The following is a 23348-nucleotide window of genomic DNA, read 5'->3' as shown; positions in this document are numbered from 1 at the left end:
GGCAAAAATGTACTGCATATATACAATAATGAATCATTAATTCTCCTTGCTAAATAAAAAAATAGCCCTCTGACAACAACCAAAACTATATAAACAGCAAACAAGTATTACATATGATGGGCAGCACTTATATCTAGCTTCCAAATCACAGACATATACCTTGGAAGAAACAACACAGCAACTTCTTAATTTTGGGGTCAGGAGGTCCTTGCCACAAACATTTGGATATCTTCTTTACACAAAGGCTATTGAATTTATTGTCAAAAGTTATTTTCTTGGATGAAATAAATAACACCATCAAAATTTTTGAGATATGCATAAAGATGTAAACAACGACTGTCTAATCAGAGTTGCAGACCACTGCGTAGGAGAGAAAGCATGCCTGGTACAGAAATGTAGGCAGCTTTTCAGAGCGCATGAGGTCATGGGCCTCAGAGAAGAACGCACTCCTGCCGCATCGCTGGACCAGAATAATTCCTTCCCACACTCTAAATCTCATCCAGCTCCCGGCCCTCATCACAGAGGCCTCTCTTTACAGCAAACAGAGGTCATCGCAGCAAGACCCAACTACACACGATGCGGAGACCGTCCTGGGGAGCCCAGCCCCAGTAGGCACATCCACACTAAAGTACCTGCATCTATGGCTCAAGGAACATCTTGGAAAAGAGGGTGTAAAAAATTACTAAGAGCCAGAATAGCAGGAAGTCGCTACAAGTGTTCCTTACTAGAGATGGCTGCACAAACAAGCCGGGGACACTGGCAGTATCAGCGGACAAGTTAACATGGGAGGCGGGGAGTTTGGCAGGGCCCCACCCCTAGACAAAGAACTGCAGGTAACTAAGGATTAGCTGGAGGAGGAGAGTCAGCATCTCCCGGGGATGAGCCCTTTATCAGTTGTCCAATTCAGAGCGGTCGGCCATGAAACCATTCACACACAAACAACAAAAACAGGCTCGGCCAGCTGTTGGGGTGTGTGTGTGTGTGTGTGTATGTGTGTGTGTGTGTGTGTGTGTGTGTGTGTGTGTGAATGTGACACAATAATCAAAGAAAAAAGAGGCTATCAACTTGAAGGGGACACGGAGGGCTTCAGGGGTGGTAACTGGGACGGGCTGTGGGGAGGGAAGGAAGCAGGGAGAGTAATTTAGTTCTATTTCAATTAAAAATATATTTTAAAATTTTACTTTCCTTTGTGGAATAACTCGCTGTCAGAACTTTAAAACATTTGTGGAAAATGCTTATTTATCTTATCGACTACAATACAGGTATTACACGCTATTAATTACAAAGTTAAATATTTCACATTGTAATATGCAAACTTTAAAACACAAAAGTGCAGACATCTAAAAAAACAAACAAACAAACAAACAAACCTGCTGTCCCCAGCATGTGCATCACCAACCTCAGCACCCTAATAGCAAGAACGGACATTCCTCCCCCTGCTGCGCATCAATACTGTGTCTGTGAGTGTGTGACTATGTGAGGGGTGCAGTGGAATTTATGATGGGTAAGGCAGATAGCAACAGAAGATGCCTAGTGGAAACAAACCTAAATAGACACTTGGAGATAAAACTGAACCAGATGTTGTCTGCAGTCAGCACTTGCTCTAACTTTTTTTTTTTAACCCCTGAGAGTAAATAGGTGGTTGAAGTCAAACACTGCGACACGGTACCTTCCACTTCCTACCCTGAACCTACAGTAGGTGCTGCCGCTGATCTCTGCGGTGTGATGGTTTAGCTGTGGCTGTAGTTATTAGTCATAACAAAGCATCTCATCTCAGGGGCCCCACTGGCCTCATGCTCTGTGGCTCTGGGCTCATTTCGACTCTTGAATGATGGCTGTTACTTAAGTCTCCAAGTCAGACCTGAAGATAGACTTCCAAGATGGGAATGACGCATTCCTGGCTTTCCCTTCACTAGCAAAGAACACCACAAGCTGGTACCTTTGGACTAAATACAGACTTGATGGGTACCCTGCACCAGATGCGGGGTAAGGTGCTGTATACAGCTCGCCCTCCATAGCCTTCCTGACATTTCGATGTCCTTACAAAGTAATGGTTTGACCACTGTTGACAAAGGACACAGGAGCAGATTACATACAGATTTAAGTCCGCTTGCTCAATATTAGCCTTTCTGCCATTTTCAACTCCCCGTGTCGCCTCACCTACTGTATAGCGCCAAGTCCTCTACAGTGGAGATCGACAGCCAAAGATTCTTAACGCATGGCTCCAAAGACTAGAACAAATCATTTTTTTTAACCTCGGAAAGAGAGATTACCTCCAAGCAATGAGTTCAGGTTTTGGAGAAACAGGCTGGATCTGCTCTCAATCTCCAATGCTTGGTGAAAAGGCAGCATAGGGATAATTCTGATCCTCACAGAATGATGTTATTTCCATCACAGAGTGAGCACACGCATTGCACCTCTCTTCCAAAAGAAATCCATCAAGTCTTTAAAGTAGCAGCCAAGGATTTCTTTATGTAACCTTCCATGACAGCTTTAGAATATCTGACACTCATACACACAAAACTAAATCATTTTTTCATTATAACCACCATAGTAAAATAAAAGGTGCCATGATCTGAGCATTTCTCATGCGCAAGGTACTAAGGACTTGCTTGGAATCATACAGTGAGGTAACACGTGGGCTGGGATACTTATCCAGGTCAGGCTGCCTCTTATAGTCATGCTCCTAAAAGACAGTGCATCATCTCCAACTAATTATTTGATGCCTGTATTCCATTGCTTTCCAATGCCAGCCATACAAAAAGAAGTCCAGGTAAGAGTTTCAAACACGGTGTGAGAGGAGTGCACCAGTGAACAGTGTGCCAACAGAGAGCAGGGAGCTCATGCTACTGAGTAATAGAATCAAGGTGCAAATAAAAAGGATGCTGGACTCTCTGTGCCACTGGTGAATGCACACATAGGCATGCACATGTGCACGTGCACACACACACACACACACACACACACACACGATGGCAGGATAGCATTATAAAAAGCAATCTTAATGTTTAAAGCAAGATTCGGCAACATATTGAAATATTTTTAATTGATGGATTCCAGGCAAGTTTTTTGGGGGGGGGGGGAGAAAAACAACTTTTTCAAAGCCAAAATGAATAAAGCATGAGTTCCAGTAAGCGCTCGGGCTTCCTGGCAGCAGCGTGCTGAGGCCTGCAGTTTAAAAGGCTAACTGCTTTCTCAGTCACTGCAATCCTGCAGCGAGGCTGCAGGCAACACTGTTCAGATCGGCTCCCTCGCCTCTCCCTGCAGACAGGCGTGGACCCCACGCTGCACTCCCCACTCGGCATTCCTCCCCGTCACCATCACTTACAGCACACACTGCAGCTAAACTGACCCATGCGCGTAACTCAATAGGCATAGAGGATTGGGGCATCCACACAAGAATCAATTTTACACTTGACTAGAATAAAACATTGCTTATGAAATGCCAAGGGGCCCGAAACACACAGTTTCTTTGACAGTAAAAACACCATACAGTCTCCATTTTAAGATGAGGTAGTTATATAGTGAGCCACGAGAAAAGCTACCAAATTCAGTCATTTGTACACATCCTGATTTCAGATCAGAATGACGCAAGAAATGGTCAAATAAGCTGTTGTGTTCAAGTAGGTTTCCCCTCCTGTGCTTGTGGAGATCGCAAATTAATTAAAAATCAGTCTCATATAATGAAGAGCATGGGTGACAGTGAGCTAGGATGAGACAGTAAACCTGTTTCTGATCTTAATTTGACACACAGAACTCTTACAAACGGCAGCATAAATTCAATGAGGGCCTATACAGTTCTTACAAATCCCTTTATTTGTTACACAAACTTACCATTGGACCCTTGGACAAAGACTCATGTCGTCTGAAGTCATACACTGCTGGACACTCAAACTGTCCAGGCCAGTGATCCTCAACCTTCCTAATGCTGTGACCTATTAATGCAATTCCTCAGGGGCTGGAGAGACGGCTCAGTGGTTAAGAGCACTGGCTGCTCTTCCAGAGGACCCGGGTCCAACTCATAGCAGCTCACGACTGTCTCTAGCTCCAGGCCCAGGGAATCTAACACCCTCACCCAGACATGCATACACTACAGGTAAAACACCAATGTACACAGAATAAAAATAAATGAATCATTAAAAAAATACATTGCCTCTTGGTGTGATGACCCCCCAACCCTAAAATTAGTTCACTGCTATTTCATATCTGTAATTTTGCTACTGTTATGAATCATACTGTAAATGTCTAATATGCAGGATATGATATTCGACCCCTGTGTGGGGCTGCGACCCACAGGCAAGGAACTGCTGGCCTAGACATTAGCAACAGTTCTCTTTCTTTCTTCTCTTGCTCTTATCACTACAGTTTCAAAACATTAGGCCCATTAGATTTTTGTAGATTAGATATGTCAAGATCAGTTTAGGGTGTGGGACTCCCACAGTTGCACGGAATGTACTTAATTTACTGGAAACCAATGAATTTAATTTGGGGGTGGACTTAAGATGGATTCTGTCTGGCCAGCAGGTTAACACTTTGGCTACATGGAACCGTCCCAGGCATGCAGGGAAAGAAAAAAAAAAGCCTCATTTCCCTTTGAGTAGCTGTTTTAGTTTTTTAGTTGCCCTTGGGATTAGGGTTGGATCTACTATATTGCTGGGGACATTTTTTTCATCCGCATATATCAATATTGCATTTGAGTTGTATGGTCTCTAATACTTGCTGCAAAGAACATTCATAAGCAAGAGTCAGTAGGGAGGAGCACTGGAGGAAAGGGCAAGCCTGGGTCCACTTAGCATGCCAGCAAAGCTTTCTGGGGGCGTCAACATCTTCAATTACCCACAGGGGTACATAGGTGCTATTGAGTACTTGGTTTTTATTTCCAGGGAAGCCAGGACACAGGGAAATGAGACTAAATTGTACCAGGAGGGATTAGAGGTAAGCATGCAGGAAGGCCCTTCCTGAGGAGGGGTCGCTGGGATAATGGAACACATAATGGGAGGCCGAGGAAGCCTGTCCCTGGAGATGCCTCGCATAAGCATCTGTCTCTCTGGCTTTAGATGTGGAAAGCCCTGGACATTCAGAATGGAGGCTTTGTCTTCCAGTCCTAGAATACCAGTGCCGTCTAGCTGAGTCTCCTGCTGCCTCACTGAGGCTGCCTCAAATCAAGGAGGGAAAGGAAGCTTCTTTTGACCTTGCTAAAGTAAATACAGTTCTCAGAGCATCTGGGCCCCAGCCTATCCCCAGGGCTGGCTAATTTGGCGCTAGTTACCAATGTGTCTCCTGAGGAGTTCAGGGAGTTAAGGCAGGTTTGGGCTGAGCTCCTTCATTAAATAAAAGGCTTATAAACATGTTCTCATTCAGAAAGATGAGCAATTAAATTGCTTATAATGTGGTAGGAAAAATGAGTTTTGCTATCTTGTTCCTTAGAGTTTTCCAGGACGGCACTTTGACTTTTTTGGAGAATATTCTGTTCTCTGTAATGGCATACTAGACTGCCCACCCGCCACACATCTTCCTTTAAATATCTCCCCCCAGACTGCGCTGAGAGCTGCCAGTGTCAAAGGCAAGAAACATCATCCTTGTCCTCGAGGAGCCGATGTCAGGGTTGAAATTCATCTTAGGACAGTGTGACCTTACAACAGTGTCCTCAGCGAGTGGGTGAAGCAATGCCCCAGCCAGAAAGGGGCACAGGAAGCCAAGAAGCGGTGGCAGTGACCTTAGACAGTGGCCAAGTTGCAAAGGAATACAGAACTCAGCCCAACTGGAGTACGCAGGATGGGGCTCATAAGCAAAGGGCATGGCGGTAGCACGGTAGTTCACTGGTGGCGGTAAAGTGGAAGGGCTAAAGAGACAGAGCCCAGGCTATGACAGGACTGTAAGTTGTGACAGATCCTGAGAGCTGGTAGGGAGGCTGTGAGGAACTTAAAGCAGCGAGGGCTGTGACATCACAGGTGTCCAGGGGCTGTACAACATCAGGAAACTGGCTCAGGTGAGCATCTGAGTAACTCTCTGGCTATTAAGTTCCGCTTGGTTGCTGTCTGAATTTCAGCCAGGTAAGTCCACCAGTTCAGTCCGCCTCTGAGTGGGAGCTGGATGTTGACATCACAACACCCTGGGTCACTCCTGGCATTTGTTTCTCAAAGAAGACTAAAATAAAATAAAATAAAATAAAATAAAATAAAATAAAGCCCTCGTGGTTGGCTAACTCCATTCTCAAAGAGCAGCTTTTTATCACTGGTACCTTCCTGACATCAAGAATTTACAAGTGAAAGTGAGCTCTACTTTATCATCATCAAATTTCCTGCGGTTTGGGAGCAATTATCACAGCGTTTCACCAACCAGCAACGCCAGGTTTATTTCTAATCTCCCACAAACACAGGAATGTGTCGGAGCTCAGCTGTGGAGACCACCGTGGCCACTGGGACAACTCTCTTGCTGACACTCATCTTTGCCAGAAGCCGAGAGCGGCACTGTGAATCATCTGTGGCCACTTAGACTCAAGCGGAGAACATTAACATTTAATGTTTCAACACAAGAAGCCAGGCTTCAGCCTGCACATCAAGGCACTAATGTGTTGGACCTAATTGTACTTGGATGAAGTCAGTCGGCATGCGTGGCAGCCGGCTATCTTTCGCTACAAAAATGAAAATTATAAACCTCTAATCACAAGCGGAGTTTCTCTTTCTAAAATTCATTATTCATGCTTTCATCCTCTTTAAATTATTCATTTTTCTCAAATGCTCTTGCACTTTTGGACTCCTCTGTTTCAAGTGATAAATGCTTGAGAACGGAGCCATTGCAGGCCCCTGAATGTAATAACATTCATCCGCAGGCAGGCTGCAGGATCAGCTCACAGTGGCCGGGAGGTGCATGCAGACTGGCTGTTCACAGTTAGCACCGGCTCCCTTCGGTGGGTTAGAGACAACAGGTTCATAAAATGTGTGTTTTCTTAAGAACTTCCATGGTTTGATATAAGATCTTCTGTGTGATCAGGCCCTGCCCACCTTCGAGCACTGGGCCATGGTTCTCAAACACATTGGCTCCCTCTCCTCCCTCGTTTGAATCTGTTGTTTGGCCTTTTTCCTGTGTCTAGAATTTCTGCCTCCACCCCGACTCTCACTCCCAAACCTACCAGTGCCTCTGTCTTCGCACGGCCAGCCCCACCCATCTTTCCAGCCTCACCTTAAATGCACTTCTTCCCAGAGCCTTCTTGGCTCTTCCCCACACCTACTCTGTGCCACATTTCCTGGCTTGCTCCCTACATCACTTACCACGGTTCTCACACTATTTTCTTTCCCTACTGGGATGGATGCTCTATTAGGGCCAAGTCTTTGTTTCTTTGTTCACTGTTTGTTTACCCAGTAAGAGCTCACTAAAGAATCATAGAGTAATTTAATATCTTTAGGTCAAATTAATAATGATGATGATAATTATCTATTTTAACCTCAAATCACCTATTCAGTTCACAGCTCACCTCAGTTCTTTCCATGAACTTTCTTTCTTTTTTTTTTTTTGTATCTTTGCATATGATTATTTTTATGCTGTAATAAGTTATTATCATTATTATTAACTAACTTTCTATGACATTAAAGGGCTCCCCCCAAAATCAATCAGCCATATGCAATAGCCTAAAACCTGAGACACTGGGGGCCAAGGGTGTTTTTTTTTTTCACTGACCCTGATTCATATAGGATGTTGATGCAGTAACCGAGAAAGGTAAAGTAAAACCTGAGGTTCAAAGAGGTCAAGTGTAAGACCATCTGCCTTTCAGCATCCTGACACCAGTGGGGAATTCCCTTTCTACCAGTGGGATGGAAAGATCCTGAAACTGCCCCTGAATATTATCAGTCAAGATGGGCCCACTTGGGATGCTGAATCCCTACAGCGCAGGTCCCTGCCCAGACCTGCCTTCTTGACAGCCCTGTGCGCTATCATCTCTGCCTTCTCTACTGGAGCCTTCTCAGGCAACAGTCCACCAATCAGAGCATTTGTTCAGAGGCATAAGGCTAAGAGAAAAGACAATGGAGGCAAATGGGTAAGGTAGGAGAGGGTATTGTAGCCAGATGGATGGCTCAGTGGATAACGGTACTTGCTGCCAAGTCTGAGGACCTCGGGACCCCATAGCGGAAGGAAAGGAATGACTTCTGAAAGTTGTCCTCTGACCTTTACATGTGTTCTATGACATGTAAATACATATTTGAATTCACAAATGTACATACATATATGTAAATAAAGCAAATGTAATAAAAAATTAGAGTCTAGCTACTACCTTTTGGGCATTTGTTTTACTTTGGCAAAATCAGGGACAGTTCTGGCTAGCCACACACTGCACTCCTACAATAAGGAAAACCTTGATTCAGATATTAAATATGAATGAATTAATGATGATTACCTTTTGTGTAATTAAAAACTCTAGTCAGATGGAAGCTGAGTGCCTAATCACAGCACGTTCCAGGCAGATACAAATGCGACCCAGCAAAAGCTCTTCTAAGCTGCAGAGAGCAGTGACACCTGGGGACCCTGGGAGCCACCTTCCCACGTATTCAAGGTGGGGTTATCATAGCAGTTTTGGAGTACTAATAAGTTCTTCATAATACCTCTCTGGAATATTATTGTTGGCATGTATAGGGAGGAGACCCACAGCCAGGGAGAGAGAGGAAGGGTAATGGGTCTGGTTATAAAAGCCATGCCTAAGATGACAAGGGTTCAGAGAAACAGGCTTAAGTAAATACGTGCTTGAATAGCTGAAGAGCCAGATGAAGATTAGAGAAACAGAAAAGCTTACATTTCAATTCCCCGGCCCTCACACAAGCCTCTAGACCTTCTTGTAGACTGGCTTGTAATTCTCATTACTCATTAAAACAAGATCTTGGAATGCCTCCTAAAGTCACTCAAACTGCCCTTTTGTACCTTAGCTGGCTAACGTGGCAATATAATTTACAGAGGATACGTTATATTAGACATTACAGTGGTTCTGTGATGTTCTCAGATGCCCACCAAGGACTCCAGCAAATTGACACCTCTAAAGTCATTTTCCTGGCATCCCGAACGGAACTTAGTGCCAGCTCTTCAAATGTGAATAGCTCATATGTCATCCCATTATGCCACCTGGCCTCTGACCAGCACACCTTTAAAATAGATTTATTTAGGCTATAAACTTACAGGACAGTCCCTCTGTCTTCAAATATATTACATTTAAACAGCTGGGGAAAATAAAATTCTGCTTTTCCAATGCTGAAATCTATGAAGCTAATTTGAGAAACAGAAAAAAGAGGGCTATCAAATTCTACTAACGACACAAGCGTAGAAGATACTTTATAATGTTCTAAGGGAAAAACTCACAAGAAGCAAGTTTTCTGAGTGGAAACAACTATCAAGGGTGCACCACCCCTGTCTGTCACTTGTGATGGAGCCGAATACCACTGACCATCCAAGCAGCAGGGGCTTCATGACATGAGTGAGCAAAGAGCTACGTTTACTCAACACACTATACTAGAACTTACTTTTTATTAGTGAACTGTTCATCCTTGTTCCGCTGAGAGATCCATGCTCTCTGACGGGTTTTCAATAGGCAGGGAATTGAATCCACAATTAAGCTCTTCTCAAGAAAATTCTTACAGGACAGTGGTAACCCAGCACATAAACTGTCACAGCGCCCAACTCTGCCAAGTGTTATCAGTTGTATAAACAAGAATAGTGATTATAGAATCTGTACGCAGGTTTTACACCCTCATTGATAGCTCTCAGCAATTAGAGAAGCCCTGGGCAGTGCCAGCGTAGAACACTGACAGTAAGCGCTCAGCTGCAGCCTATCAGGTTATCACGCTCTTTAATCTTTAGGAGTTTGAATGGACAGCCAAGCAAGGAGCATCACTCAGGAAAGGCTTCCTACAGTTAAGGCAGACAGGAGAGAAGTGCTCAGGGGACCACAAACACTACGGAAGTCATCATCTGTTTCACCTGAACTTAGTCACATTCCAAAGCTCCCCCTCAGTGAGTGCTGCCCAGCCAGGTGGGACCGCCAACCCCGGAGCTCTCCTTGACGGCTCTGTTCCTCGAGCCTCTTCTCTAGTCAGCCACCAAATGTTGTCAACTTTACCTCTTGAAAGTGTTCCCAGGCATCTCTTCTCATCTTCATCTCCATCGTTGCTTCCCAAGTCTGGACTTCCACCATCCCTAGCTTCCACAGTAGCCACCTCATCTTGTAACTGAGTATCAGTGTGATTACTTTATCAGAAGAAGAAGAAGAAGAAGAAGGAGGAGGAGGAGGAGGAGGAGGAGGAGGAGAAGAAGAAGAAGAAGAAGAGGAAGAAGAAGAAGAAGAAGAAGTAGAAGTAGAAGAAGAAGAAGTAGTAGTAGTAATAGTAGTAGTAATGGCAAACCACATCTGGTTCATTCACGCAGTGTCTTCACTCTGGCTACCCTCCACGAGAACGCACGTTTTGCGAGGAGGGGACCGCCACCTGCCATTCTGATCTGACATTCAGCACCTGCTGTGTAAGTCACGTGAGTCGGACTGCATCATTCCTTCATTGTGTTGGCTACAGAAGAAGAGAGTCAAGGAGCAAAGGACTGAAGACACTTACCACCCGAGCTAGAAGTTCAACAGGAGGAGGACATGGCCCAGGTGCACAAGGCTTAGACTTTATTCCCCATGCCAGAAACACAAAAGAGAAGGACAGGAAAGGATGCAAGGAGATGTAAGCGAAAGGCCTGGGGCAGGGGACCAGGAGGGCGATCCTAACGTGTCCCTCTGAAGGACTCCTAAGATGAGGGAGCTCATTTGCGTCTTATGTTTGCGAAATCTGGATACCAAAAAATAGTTTACCAAGATACACATAACTTTATGTCTAGGAAAGGCATTAAACGAATGAACACATAGAAGAGGTAGTGTTAAAAAGGCGTAAGAATCTCAGGTAGAAATACGTCACTCCTGTCCGTGCCTCCTGCCATGCTCCATCCGCTGACCCTGGAAACCCTCCACTCTTCTGGCTTCCCCGTGACTGCTTTCTCACAGTTTTCCTCTTGCTCACTTCTTGGCTGCTGCTTCCTAATTTCCGATGCTGGCTCCTGCCCTTCCCTCTACCTGACCTCTCGATGCTGGAAGGCCTTTTAGCTTAATCGGCCCCTTCTCTTCTCTCCCCACAGAAGGGAACCATCCAGCTCTGACAGTCCGGCTGCAGCTCAGGATTCTCTCCTGAGATCTAGGCCTGCCATCTAAAGGGGACGCAGTCATGCCAAACTGAGCCTTCCATTCTGCACCCCCAACGCATGTACCCCACACCGTGCTTGTAGACCCTCCTTTTCACCAGTAATGCTAATGACCACCTCATAACTAAAGTCAAAAGTCATCTCCAACTCCCATTTACCTCATACCCAGCAAGTCTGTCATCAAGGTCTATGCCCCCCTCAGCTCCTGAAGGGTCCCTCAGATCTTCTGTCTCTCATCTCTATTGCCACAATTCCAATCCCATGGCCTGCCACCTACACTTCTGCAATAGATCCAGCTGTCCCCACTTTAGATCCAGCTGTTAATGCCCACACAACAGCCGTAGCATGGTCTTCAAGCATGCATCAAATCATGCCTGTCCCATTTAAGACAACTTAGCGGCTTTCTATTTATTTATTTTTTATAGCTACCACCTAAAATCTTTGCCCCAGAATGGAAGGAAAAGTGCATAATGTACCTTCCTGCTAACCCCTTTCCTCAGTAGCATCAAGAAACATCCTATAAGAAGGAAAAGGGGGAGCTGCAGAAACAGCTCACCTGCTCTTCCAGAGGTCCTGAGTTCAATTCTCAGCAACCACAGGGTGGCTCACAACCATCTATAATGTGATCTGATGCTGTCTTCTGCAGATAATGCATTCATATACAATAAATAAAATAAGATTTTTTTAAAGGAAAAGGAGAAACGGAGGAGCAAGGGGATAGAATTCCAGCTTGAAGGGGTATAACTTAAGGCCTAGAGTGAGCAAAAGCTACATTCCCCTGTTGGTTGGTTTTAGTGAGGAAAACGGTTTCTCGGTAGCGCTACAGCATGCAGCACTCCTTTTATCCATTGGAGGCCTTGCCATGAGCATTGTCAGCTCTGTTTCATGCACTCAATACACTCCACAACTCTGCTCTTCTCTGTGTAGCTGCTTATTAGCTGGCTTTTCACAAGTATAGAAGCTGCATAAGGATAGCAGCTGTCCTTACTGGCCACCAGTGCCCAGCACAGGAGTGAACTAACTCAGTGGCATGTTAAAGTCTATAAGGACAAAAGTGTGTACATTCACAGAGAAGTTCTGAAGTACACTGCTAGGAGAGTGGAGCGAACTGTGGCCTGTCTTGCACCTCACAGTCCAAGGAAAATGGAAGTCTTCTGCATGGGCTAAGGGGAAAGTCAACTGGAGCAAACAATGGACATCAATCTTGCTCCAAATGAGACTGAAAATGACTAAAACATAGGTCAGTAATATTCTGATTGTCAGAGAAAGACTCAGTGATGTCCCATTCATGAAAGGAGGTGGAACCGGTGGCCAGTTAACAATTAATTTGTACAACAATGTCTAGTTCCCGAGCAGACCCAAGAAAGCCAGAGACTGGCCCAGAGCTAGGAACCACCATGGAGTCTCGGGGAGAGTCCATAAGAGTGAGGAGGAGAGCACAGCAGGCCGGAGAAGAGGCGGGCGGGAGAGTGTGTGGCCTGTGGGGGCCGGGGGCTGGATGAGGAGGAGCAGAGACTTGTGTCACATGAAAAGGAGAAAGGCAGTAAGGGCCGCAGTGCTTCTACCCGTTCTACAAGGACTGCTCGGCTCGAGCCTGCGCTCCAGCTGAATTCAATTCTAGCAATGTAAAAATGTGTGGCAAGGTCTCTGCCCTCACAGACAAGAGCCCAGGCAGGTGCTGGCAGGAGGCAGCAGCATCTGCTGTGGCTGATGGCAAGACACTAACAGTGACTTCAAAAGATCATGTGAACAGTGTACGGTACAAATCATTTTAATGATACCTGCATATATTTTATCAAACATATTTATTAATTAGAAAACGTTCCTTATAATTACTTTGGCTTCTTTTCTGGAAACTAAAACACATTCTTTGATTAGAAAAAATTAAACTATAGAGACTCATTATCATTAATAAACTAACTAAACAAATGGTCAAACATTTCAGCTAGTCATATAAGGAATCTGCTTATTTGTTTGTTTTTTGTTTTGTTTTGTTTTTTGGGTTTTTTAAGTTGGTTTTTTTTTTTTTTTGTCTTGTTTTGTTTTGGTTTTCTGAGACAGAGTTTCTCTGTTGTAGCCTTAGCTGTCCCGGACTGGCTTTGTAGACCAGGCTGGCCTCAAACTCACAGAGATCCATCTGCCTCTGCCTCCCAATATCTGGTATTACAGGCTGCCCCACCATGCCCAGTGTAGAAATCTGTTTTAAATAATTACATATCCTAAGTTCTTATTAACTGACCGAAGGAACAGAAGACAGAAGAGAAGTCACAGGCCCAGGGTCCCCTGTCTGTCCCTTTCCCCTTTAGCTTTTTTTGGCATCGCACCTCCTATAGTGCAATGACCTGGAGTGGGGCACCCTGCCAAGGTACAAGACAGTTTATTTGCTTATTTGAAGTTGTAATTATTTCCAAGATTACTTTTAACAAATGTCAAAAATATCTTAGTAGCAGCAACATGCAAACACTGTACTAATAAAACCACCTTGCCAGGGTCAGCATAAACCACGGCTTCCAAGGGCCGCAGCAGGACTTGTTGGTAACATTTTCCATATGCCCCTGAAGTGCAGCTCGGAAAGCAGACTTAAAGGGCACCAAGACCCAAGCCAAATGAGATGCATTAAATAAATGTAAATTACTTACAAAATATATCATTGATAAGGCAATGTAATAGGGGGGTGAAAGGATTAAGATTTATTACACACATGTATGAAACGCTCAAGAAATAAAAATAAATGAGAAAGACAGTTGAGACAGACTACACGGCTAAAGAGGCTTCCTTTTTAGAACGGGATATTCATGTATGCTGAGACCTGCTAGAAACTAAAGCATTGGCTTATGTTTTAAATTTGAACTGTTATCCACACTACATATAAGCCAGAAGAATTGACCATTCAGTGATTTGCTGGAATGAAAGCACCAGTGGATATTAGCCCAACATGGAGTGTCCTCTGAGAGTCTCTCCTCAGCAGGGAATTGGGACAGATGCTGGGGCTCCCTGCAGGACTCAAGGTGAGAGTGGTATGGAAGAATGGAAAGATGGAAGGACCCAGAGGGTCCAGGAGCCCCACAAGGAGGCCATCAAGGCTGGCGGATCTAGACCCAGGGGGCCTGCACAAACTGCTATACCAACCAAGGGCAACACATGCAGTAAAGCTCGACCCTCTACTCAGATCTGGCCAATGGACAGCTCACTCTCCATGGTTGTGGGGAGAGCGGGGACTGCTTTTGACATGAACTCTGGTGCCTCCTATTTGACCGCTTCACCTTGGTGGGGAGGCCTGGTGGCACTCAGGCTATCTGGATGAGACCTAATAGGCTGTGATCATTAGGTGGGGGAGGAGGTTCCTTTCTGTCACAGGTCTAGTTGAGGGGAACAGGGTGAAAAGGTAGAGGGGGATGGGAAGATACAAGTGAGGGGATAACAATTGGGATGTAACCTGAATAAATTGTAAGAGAAAAAGGAAAATAAAAGAAGAAAACACTTACAACTTTTCAAAGCTCATTATAAAAAGATGTTTTAAGAGATTGGCAACATAGACTGGTTACATCCAGCATGACAGTTCTAAAAGAATATCAGTTACTTTTGCTTCTCATGCCCAGCAGTGTCAGAAGTAAGATGTTTCTCTTTTGGCCAGCATTAAGAATGAGAAAGCAACAGGCATGAGCCACATTGTTGGATTTGCCCTCCTGTACGTAAATGTTTCCTGTGTTCAAGCAACTTGAAACAGAAAATGAAGCAATGTAAATTAATGGCTATCTTACTTAGATGACTGGTTCCAGAACAGCTTTAAAGTAATGACAATCCTTGCTCCAGCCACCCTAAAAATCTAGAAGGAACTGAAAAAATAACCAATACCCATTCGATAGTGATCATGAATTTACACTGAAGAGACAAATGTATTTATCTTATTGTTGAAATTTTAATTTCTCAGAAAGATAGTAGAAAGTAGGACTAAAAGGCAAGGGGAAGAAAACACAACATGTAATTATTATAAATTTGAGGAGAGCCAACACCATGTGACTACTGATGACAAGTCACTGAGGTGGCAGAGGTAGGAGTGTTGGGGTGGAGGATGTGTCTGTGGTTCATCAGTAGGAATTCTTCATAATTGTATTGACAGAAACTGCTGAAATAAACATCAAATTTCACCCTCATATTAGAAAAAAATCACAAATGTCAGTAAAATATGCAAGAATAGTTATTTTTCACATGATACAGGGCCTCAGAGAAAGTCTTCCATGACGATGACGAAGGGGCTCTTTTGACTCAGCTGTGCAGCTTTTAATGATACTGAAAACTGCGCACAGTTAGGCTTCTACTGTGATATTTCATATAAGAACACTCAAAACAAAACGAAACAAAACAGTCCATAGAAAAGACAGCTCCTGTTTACAGGTGGGTGAGGGTAAAAATGGGCGTTCTACATCTCCACATTTGTGCAAGTGGCTCGCACGGTCACGTGACAGGAGTAAAGACAAAAGAATGGTGCTGTCCCTTCAGAGGTATTCATGTCCTCACATTCGGCAGGGTTCTTCCCAATTATCTTTAGAGTGTGGCGCAGTCACATTAGTCTAAACATCTGCAGGGAAAGAAATTCCTCAGAGGCACACTCCCCCAGGACTCTGCTCCTGTATTAACAAGCCACTTCCAAGAGCCTGGTCCTCGGTCATCACAGTGCAATTAGTTACCGGCCAGAATGTCTGTCAGCGAGTGTTTGCTAAGCACACACAGGGACAGCGCTGTTCTCTCAGGTCTTCGAGGGTTAGGCCTTCCTCTGCAGTTCCTCCTAATTGCTTCTCCTGTCAAATCAGCCTCTAATCCCAGACTCCAGTGTTCCTCCCTAATCCCCGCTTGCTCCCCTCACAGGCCCCATTACCACACGGAAGAATGTGAACCCTGTTTATAACTGAACGGTTCCTTTACTTAGCCAAGGGAACTTCATCTTCAAAACAATTCGCTAACAATGGACAGTTTGAAAACAAAGGGCTACCCTTTTTTCAGATTAAAAAAAAAAGGCCCCAAAAAGAAAGAGAAAGGAAGAAAGAAAGAAAGAAAGGAAGGAAGGAAGGAAGGAAGGAAGGAAGAAAGAAAGAAAGAAGCTGCTACAAATTGCTGACTGGCTCAACGTGCCATCTCCGTGGCTATTGCAAGTCACCTTTAGCTTCTGACCTCACCGGTTACCACTCTCGCTCTTTTGGAGGTGCCAAAGTGCACACACGCACCTGCACGTGCTCCACTCCTCTTCCCTTGTCTCCGTAGGTGTCAGCTGTCTACTCGGCTCTCACTGGATTCGCCAGTGTCAGCGCCACTCAGCTCGTCTGTACCTAGAGCATTTCTTGCACATCCCCAAATAAACACCAGATACTAGCACATCCCCAAGGCTTCCCATTAAAAATAAACGCCAGATACTAGCATTGCCATCTTGCTACACCAAATATAGTTTTTAAAGAGAAAAAATAATGAAAAGCTAAAACTTGACCATCGCGTGTTTGTCTCCCAGCAGCCTTCCCACCCTGCACCCTCTACTCAGGGTCTCCCTGATCTTCTCGTCCTGAGCTTCCTGACTCCTCTTCCTCTTTAGTCTCCAGCCATCCTCTTGCATCTAGTCAGTGCTCTGCGACTAAGATGCAATCCCTGAGTTATCCACTCCCTATGACGTCATTCCCCCAGAAGTTCAAAGAGCTGCGTGGTTTCAATGCCTCTGACCTAAGAATGCCAGAAGTCGTTTTCCAGCCTCAATCTCACTCTTAAAGTTTCTCATGTCTACACACCCATGTATTGCTCTTGTCTGCGACATAATGATTTGAGGTGCGCCCCTTCCACCAGCACTTCTAAACCGTGGTTGAACTACTTACCGCAGAACTCCCTGATACCGCCAACAAATTAATATTTCTAAAACACTGCTTTAGAGATCACGTACAACCCATAGACCTTTAGTAGCCCCCATGGCCAACCATCAGCATGCTGTAGAGTCTCTAGTGTCCAGCCTCAGGGTTCTGTGACCACAGCTGCTCACAAATCAGCTACATGACACTGCGTTCTGACCCTTAATCAGCTCACCTGCAGATGGGCATCTTGCTCAGATCCTTACCACCTGTTGACGCCCTTTCTGTAAGTCTTGTATCTAGGTAACCAATGTGCATCAAGGCTTGCTTTTTAAAGAAAAGCTCCACTAATTCATTCTAAAAGTACATGAAAGTCAATGATAATTTCCTGGTTTGGATGCTATGCCATAGTTACCTAAGATACCTCCACTATAGGACCCCGGGTGAATGGCATATTGGATTAGATATAGTATTTTTATATCTTCCTGCAAGTCTGTAATTATTTCAAAATTAAAACTTTAACAATATATTGTAAATACCATCCATGCATCTGTGTGGAGGCACAAATAGAGTACCAAATCCATGAAGAATGCAGTTTTGAAAACCTTCTACCTAAGGATGAGAAATAGAATAAAAATTAAGTAGTAGGGCCCTGTGGTAAGGACTAGGAGGGTCACATCCCCAAGGGACAGGCAATGACAGAAAAGGAGGCCCAGGGGACTTCTCATGGAGCTCGTGAGCTGAAGCTCAAAGCTACACAGCCAGGGGGAAACCAAACATAACCAAACATAAAGCTCTTCCAAAGTGAAGAAGCCTGCAAAAGACACAAAGCACTTGGAGAACACTGAGTAGTTCAGAACCATAAAGAATCCTACAGAGCACAATGCAGGGAGCGCGGCCAGAGGGGCACTGTGGGTCTATTTGGTAACACAGTGTGTTTCATCTTTGGAACTTTTGACTTAATAGATAGCAAAGCTGTCAAATCCTTTAAAGAACGCAAAGTAATATGACCAGGTCTAGCTTTTTTAAAGAAGCTCACATGTACAGAAAAGTATAACTTCCTCATGATACAGCTAGAGGCAAGATTATTGAGCAAACAGTCAAGTGTTCTGATATCAGAAACTATATAGTTCAAAAGAGGATTGACATATATAAGGGTTAAAATAAATATAGACTGATTAATAGTGAAATAACATCAAGAAAAAAATTTGTGTGAGGCAGAATGCAATGGGTACAAGTTGGGCCTGGTAGAACCAGGAGCCTTGTAAGTTTCAGGTCATCCTGCTTGCACAGCAGGGAGGACGGAGCAGAGCAGCAACACAGGGAGGAACAACTAATAGTAAAAGACCTTTACAAAAATTTATAAGGAAGCCTACTACTGTAAGAGCTTCACAGAGACAGATACACACATACACACATACATACAAACATACATATATTACATCATATATAATAATCACATATATATATATATATATATATATATATATATATATTTGATGGACATAATTTCTATGTAAGAAGATAACAATGCCCCTACTAGCTGCCACAGGCTAACAAATAAAAGACCCAGTGCTAGGACCAGATTCTTTCTTTCGGAACTGTTAGCCAGCAAAGTCACATATACCCCCAAACACTGCCGCCAGTGTTCTTGGTTACCTATGGAATGTGACATCAAGAACTTATTGCAGAAGACACCACTTATTTGAGTCAGAGGACATGGGGAAGTCAAGCCAGAACTGACCTGTAAGCTCATTATTACTGGATAGTCAAAATATTATGGACTGTTATTGAGAAAGACAACTCAATTTCAATGCTGACTTCTGGTCTGCACAAACATATGCATAAATACGTAAATACCCATATACCATACACGCATGCACACACACACACACACACACAGACACTTGAGCTACCCCAGGGGACTGAGGTCAGGCACTCCCCACAAGTCAAGGAGCTGAAGGAAGTCCTAGAGAGAGACGTGTGGAGACAGAAGGGCCAGGCACTAAGAAGCTGTTGGTGGGGGAAGGCTGGGCTCAGACTGGGAAGCCATAAGCAAAGAAAGGCCTGCCCTTGGTGGCTAGGCACAGACCCGGTCAACTGGGAACAACCCAGACCTTGGTGGCTCTGAGCTGGAAGCCAGTAGTAGACCAAACCCTGGAGCCATCCTTCTGCACTTCCAACGTGATGCCCACAGCTGAACCCCTCTACTACGTGGTTAGTATCACAGACCCCAAGGTCACAAAGCAGACTCTTCCCCTCTCTGTGCTCTGTACGTTTTTCATATTCTCAGCATGCCCAGTAGGCACCCCTCAACTAAAACAGTCACCCCAGGAGGTCTGATCTAGGAAGTCCTAGGAGGATGCAAGAATCTAACCAGCCCAGGGAATAAGCAGTTAAGTTTGGCCCCAGGAGCCCCTGGTACCCAAAGAAAGAAAGTTACCATAGGGAACATCAGTCACTTACAAAGACTCAGCAACAGCATACGCCATGTGGAGGCATGGGGTCAGGGGTCAGTGGACTCTGAAAGGCCCGGAACACAGCTGCCTAGCACCTTCCATCCTGCCTTCCCTTGGCCCTTGTAATTCCCTTTGAAAACAACTGCACATATATGTTTATAATGTTCTGTTTTTATTTCTTATTCCCCTTCATCCATTTATCTACTTCATTTTTCATGTGAAGGCAGTATATTTTTTCTTTTTCTTAGTTTCTAGTTTTCTCTTTTGTGCTGTATTTTCTCCTCCTCTTCTCTACATTTGGTACTGATTTTTAGCTTTCTTTTATTTTTAACATCCTGGTTTTTTTTTTATATTTTATTATCTTTATTATGCCTACCTAGTTTGGGCTTTGAACTTCTTTACTAATAAAAAATAATTTCCTTTTTTCCTTTGTCTAATCTTTTGCTATTCCCCATCCATATGCTCTTCCCCACTCATTTCCTCTTCATTTAATTTATCTTAGCTCTCTCTACTGCCCCTCTCTTGCCTTTCCTCTTTGTCTCATTCATTTTACTATTTCTATACTTACCCTAAATAATATTTAGCTTTACAGTACATCTTAGGGCAATGTATGGGGACAGTGGCTGAGAACAAAGTATAAGGACTTTGTTCATATAAGGGTATGAAAATGTCCTTACAAAATCTATTACTAACTTTGAAAACTTAAAAAAAAAACACTTTTATTTTGAGGACTGAATGAAGACAAGAGCCAACGTTGCCTCAGATGGGGAGCATCAATGGATACCTAGCATGTTTACTAATTCTGGGCAGAGGTGAGAATTCTTACCCATCAGCCCAGCCTTTATCATCTATTGCTCTGGTGAACACAGCTGGAGTCAGCATGCAGGTGTCAAGGAGAACTGGGACTGCAGAGAGGGAGTGGAAGATGGAGCAGACACGGAAGCAACGGAAGCGTAAGACAGAGAATCGTCTATTCTTCCCCCATCTCCTCTGTCTGCCACCCACACATACACAGTTTTTACACTGACAGCTTGAATATTCCAAAGCCTAGGTATACACACAACCTTCCGGTTGCTTAGTTACTTGAAGAAAAATGGCTCAAGTCCCATAACCAGCAAGTGTGACTAAAGGAGACTCTCCTTTCTGCTCCCAACCAGGCTCAGACTAGGGCCCATAGGAAGAAGGCCTGGGCAACCACAGCCTCAGCTGACAGGAGGCCACTGTCCTGTGGATGTGATGAGACTGTCCCAATGACAGGAACATTATGAAGGAAGTGGCTATTGTGGCTCCGTGTTCAAGGGTGAAGTCAGCTGGTCACACTGCATCCATGGCCAGGGACACTGGGATGAATACTAATGTGTAGTCCAGCAGAGGGAGTGGTCCAGCCCAGCTGACTGGAGAGCCTGCCAAGCTGGCACTCAGCACCAGTCATCATACCCACAGACCAGGCCTACTGAGCCCATCCCCTCCCACACGCCTTGCAGAACCCTCACTTCTGTGCCAATCAGAATAGAGAGCTTTCAGGTCACACATCATTGAGCTTTCCTGTTCATTTCTTAGGAAGACACTCCTCTGAAGGCAGAGGACAGACTGCTGACAGTCAAAAGGAATAGCAGGAATGTGTGACAAGGACAAGGACAAGACACCGAGACAGCCCCCACCCCTAACAGGCCAGCTGAGAACTATTCTTTAGAAGTAAAAGTTGGGCTCTATATGTAGTTATGGTAAACAAAATTTTTTTTTCAAATAATCAAAGGCAGCTTCCTGGGAACGTCAGCCGGCCACTTACTCGCTGCTGGATTGAGACCAACAGTGCTGCAACGGCAGGGCTAACTGGAGCTTCTGTTCCAAGCACAGTATCGAGTGCTTTATAAACACAGAAAGCCCTGGCCACAAGGCAAGTGTCATCGTTCTCAACCTTTCCCACGCTGTGACCCTCTAACACAGTCCCCCATGGTGTGGTGGCTCCAACCACAAAACCATCTCATTGCTACTTCACAACTAACTTGGCTACTGGTATGGGTCGCAATGTAAACACCTGATATGTAGGATGTCTGATGTGGGGTCATGACCCACAGATTGAGAACCGCTGCTCTAGTGGAAGTCAACAGGGTTGGAAAGCAACACCCAGGGACAGCTAAGTCGAAAGGGATAGAGACGAGATCCATCCCTACTCTGCCTGCCTCTGAGCCTGGGCTTATTAGATTATGCTGTGCAGCCTCCATGTTTAGCTTTTGAAGATTTCATCAGAATTCCCTCTTCTAGGCATTCTGCCTAAAGGGAGAAGGAAGGCAACAGCAAGAAAATCAGCACCGGGGAGGGAGATGGGGAGGGGAGGGGGACACAAAGCCATACATGAAAGAAGAAGAGAACCATGCTACCTCTCAAAGTTGCTATAGTGACAGCATGCCACAGCTGCAGTGTGCCATGCTCCAGGGGCTGTTGTAGAAAGGTCAGGATGGAGCAGGAGGACTAGGAGCTTCCAAGGGGCCTAAGTGGCAGTGTGGCTGGCCAATCAGACGCAGACTGTGGGAAGGCCAGCTTGGATGTCTGGACCTCAATGAAGGACCAAATGGGCCCAGCCTGGGTCTCTCCCCACTTGACCCACAGGTGCCTTGGTCCTGATGCCTGCTCACCTCTCTGCTCCTGGGTCTTTCCTTTGGACTCTTGCCACTTGCTCCAGTGATCACAGTCCAAGCCAACAGCAGAAAGGATCTCACTCATCTGGATCCCATTAGTTCCCTGTATCATGTTATTTACATTCATGAAATGCAGTATCTTGAGATCACATTTGGTAAAACTTTTCCTTAAAAACACTTTTATTCTCTAATCCCCTTTTTATTGGTTAGAAGGAAAACAAAATGGATCGTATATTTAAAGGCAGAGACAAGGGGGAGGAAAGACACACCATTCTAGAATGTTTAGCAAGCAAATGCCCCGAGAATATTTATCCACGTGGTTTCCGTAGGATATGTGAAAGCAATTGTCTTGGCTATCATCACTTTAATATGAAATTTAAACCCAAATACAGCTGCGGGCACATTTCTATAATGGGAAGAGCCCTGTCCTTAGGGAGGGTGGCAGGGTTCTTACCTGGCATGACCATGGCTTGCGGGGCCGCGGCATCCGTGCTCACGCAGAGGCGCCCACCTTTAGCTAACCTATCACACAGCAAGGTGATGTGCTTCTTCAGCCGGCTGGTATCTTTGGGTATGTTCAGTTGGCTGGTGAGGTTCAAAGCCTGCTCCTTGGAACTCTTCGACAGACAAGTTTTCAAAAGGTGGGCAATGGCAGCATCCACTGTTTCTTCCCAGCCCTGCATGCAAAAGCCAATTTGGAATTTGTATACAAATGACAGTAAGCAAAGTGGGCTTTTTTATTGTTAACAAGGTTTTCAGGTGATGAACTACTAATTCTTGATGGCTTCCTCCAAGGATTGGGGCGATTGAATGAGTTGCTTTGTGAGAAATGCTTTGCCCTGTACCAAAGACAGAATAACCAATAAGATCCATCCCTGATGCAAGCCCGCTTGATGATCTGGTGGCTCACACTACCAGGAATGTCCCTTCTTTTGCCTTATATTCTGCTGACGAGGATCTGGCCCTCACAGAACCCCTCGATACAGCAGGACACCTGGCATGGAGAGAAGGTCCTGGGGCTTCAGTTGCTTGGGTCATAGCCCTGAGGCTGTGAGCAAAATCTAACTGCTAGTTTCAAGAGTGATTTTGGGAGCTCTAAGGTCTATCTAGTTCTGTTTCAATATCACATGACAAAAAAAATGGCACAAAGAAATGGCTATTTGTCCCACTTTCCTTAGGAGCAGTGACACTGGAGGAAATGTGGTGTTGCCTTA

At 44.7% G+C, this 23348-nt stretch overlaps 1 protein-coding gene across 4 annotated transcripts in view; it reads right to left on the bottom strand.

The window, feature by feature from the left end:
• The window catches only part of BBS9 (Bardet-Biedl syndrome 9), a 409368-nt gene that overhangs the window by 37520 nt on the left and 348500 nt on the right, over window positions 1-23348 (bottom strand). For all 4 annotated transcript variants that reach the window (XM_084782922.1, XM_084782920.1, XM_084782921.1 and 1 more), the window contains one exon: window positions 22589-22811. In XM_084782922.1, coding sequence (XP_084639048.1) covers window positions 22589-22811 — 223 coding nt within the window. The remainder of the gene's footprint in view (window positions 1-22588; window positions 22812-23348) is intronic.

The sequence above is a fragment of the Acomys minous genome (genome assembly GCF_964271855.1).
Source record: "Acomys minous genome assembly, chromosome: 5".
Lineage (NCBI taxonomy): Eukaryota > Metazoa > Chordata > Mammalia > Rodentia > Muridae > Acomys > Acomys minous.
The sequence above is the reverse complement of the archived record's forward strand: the minus strand, read 5'-3'. Positions and strand labels throughout refer to the sequence as shown.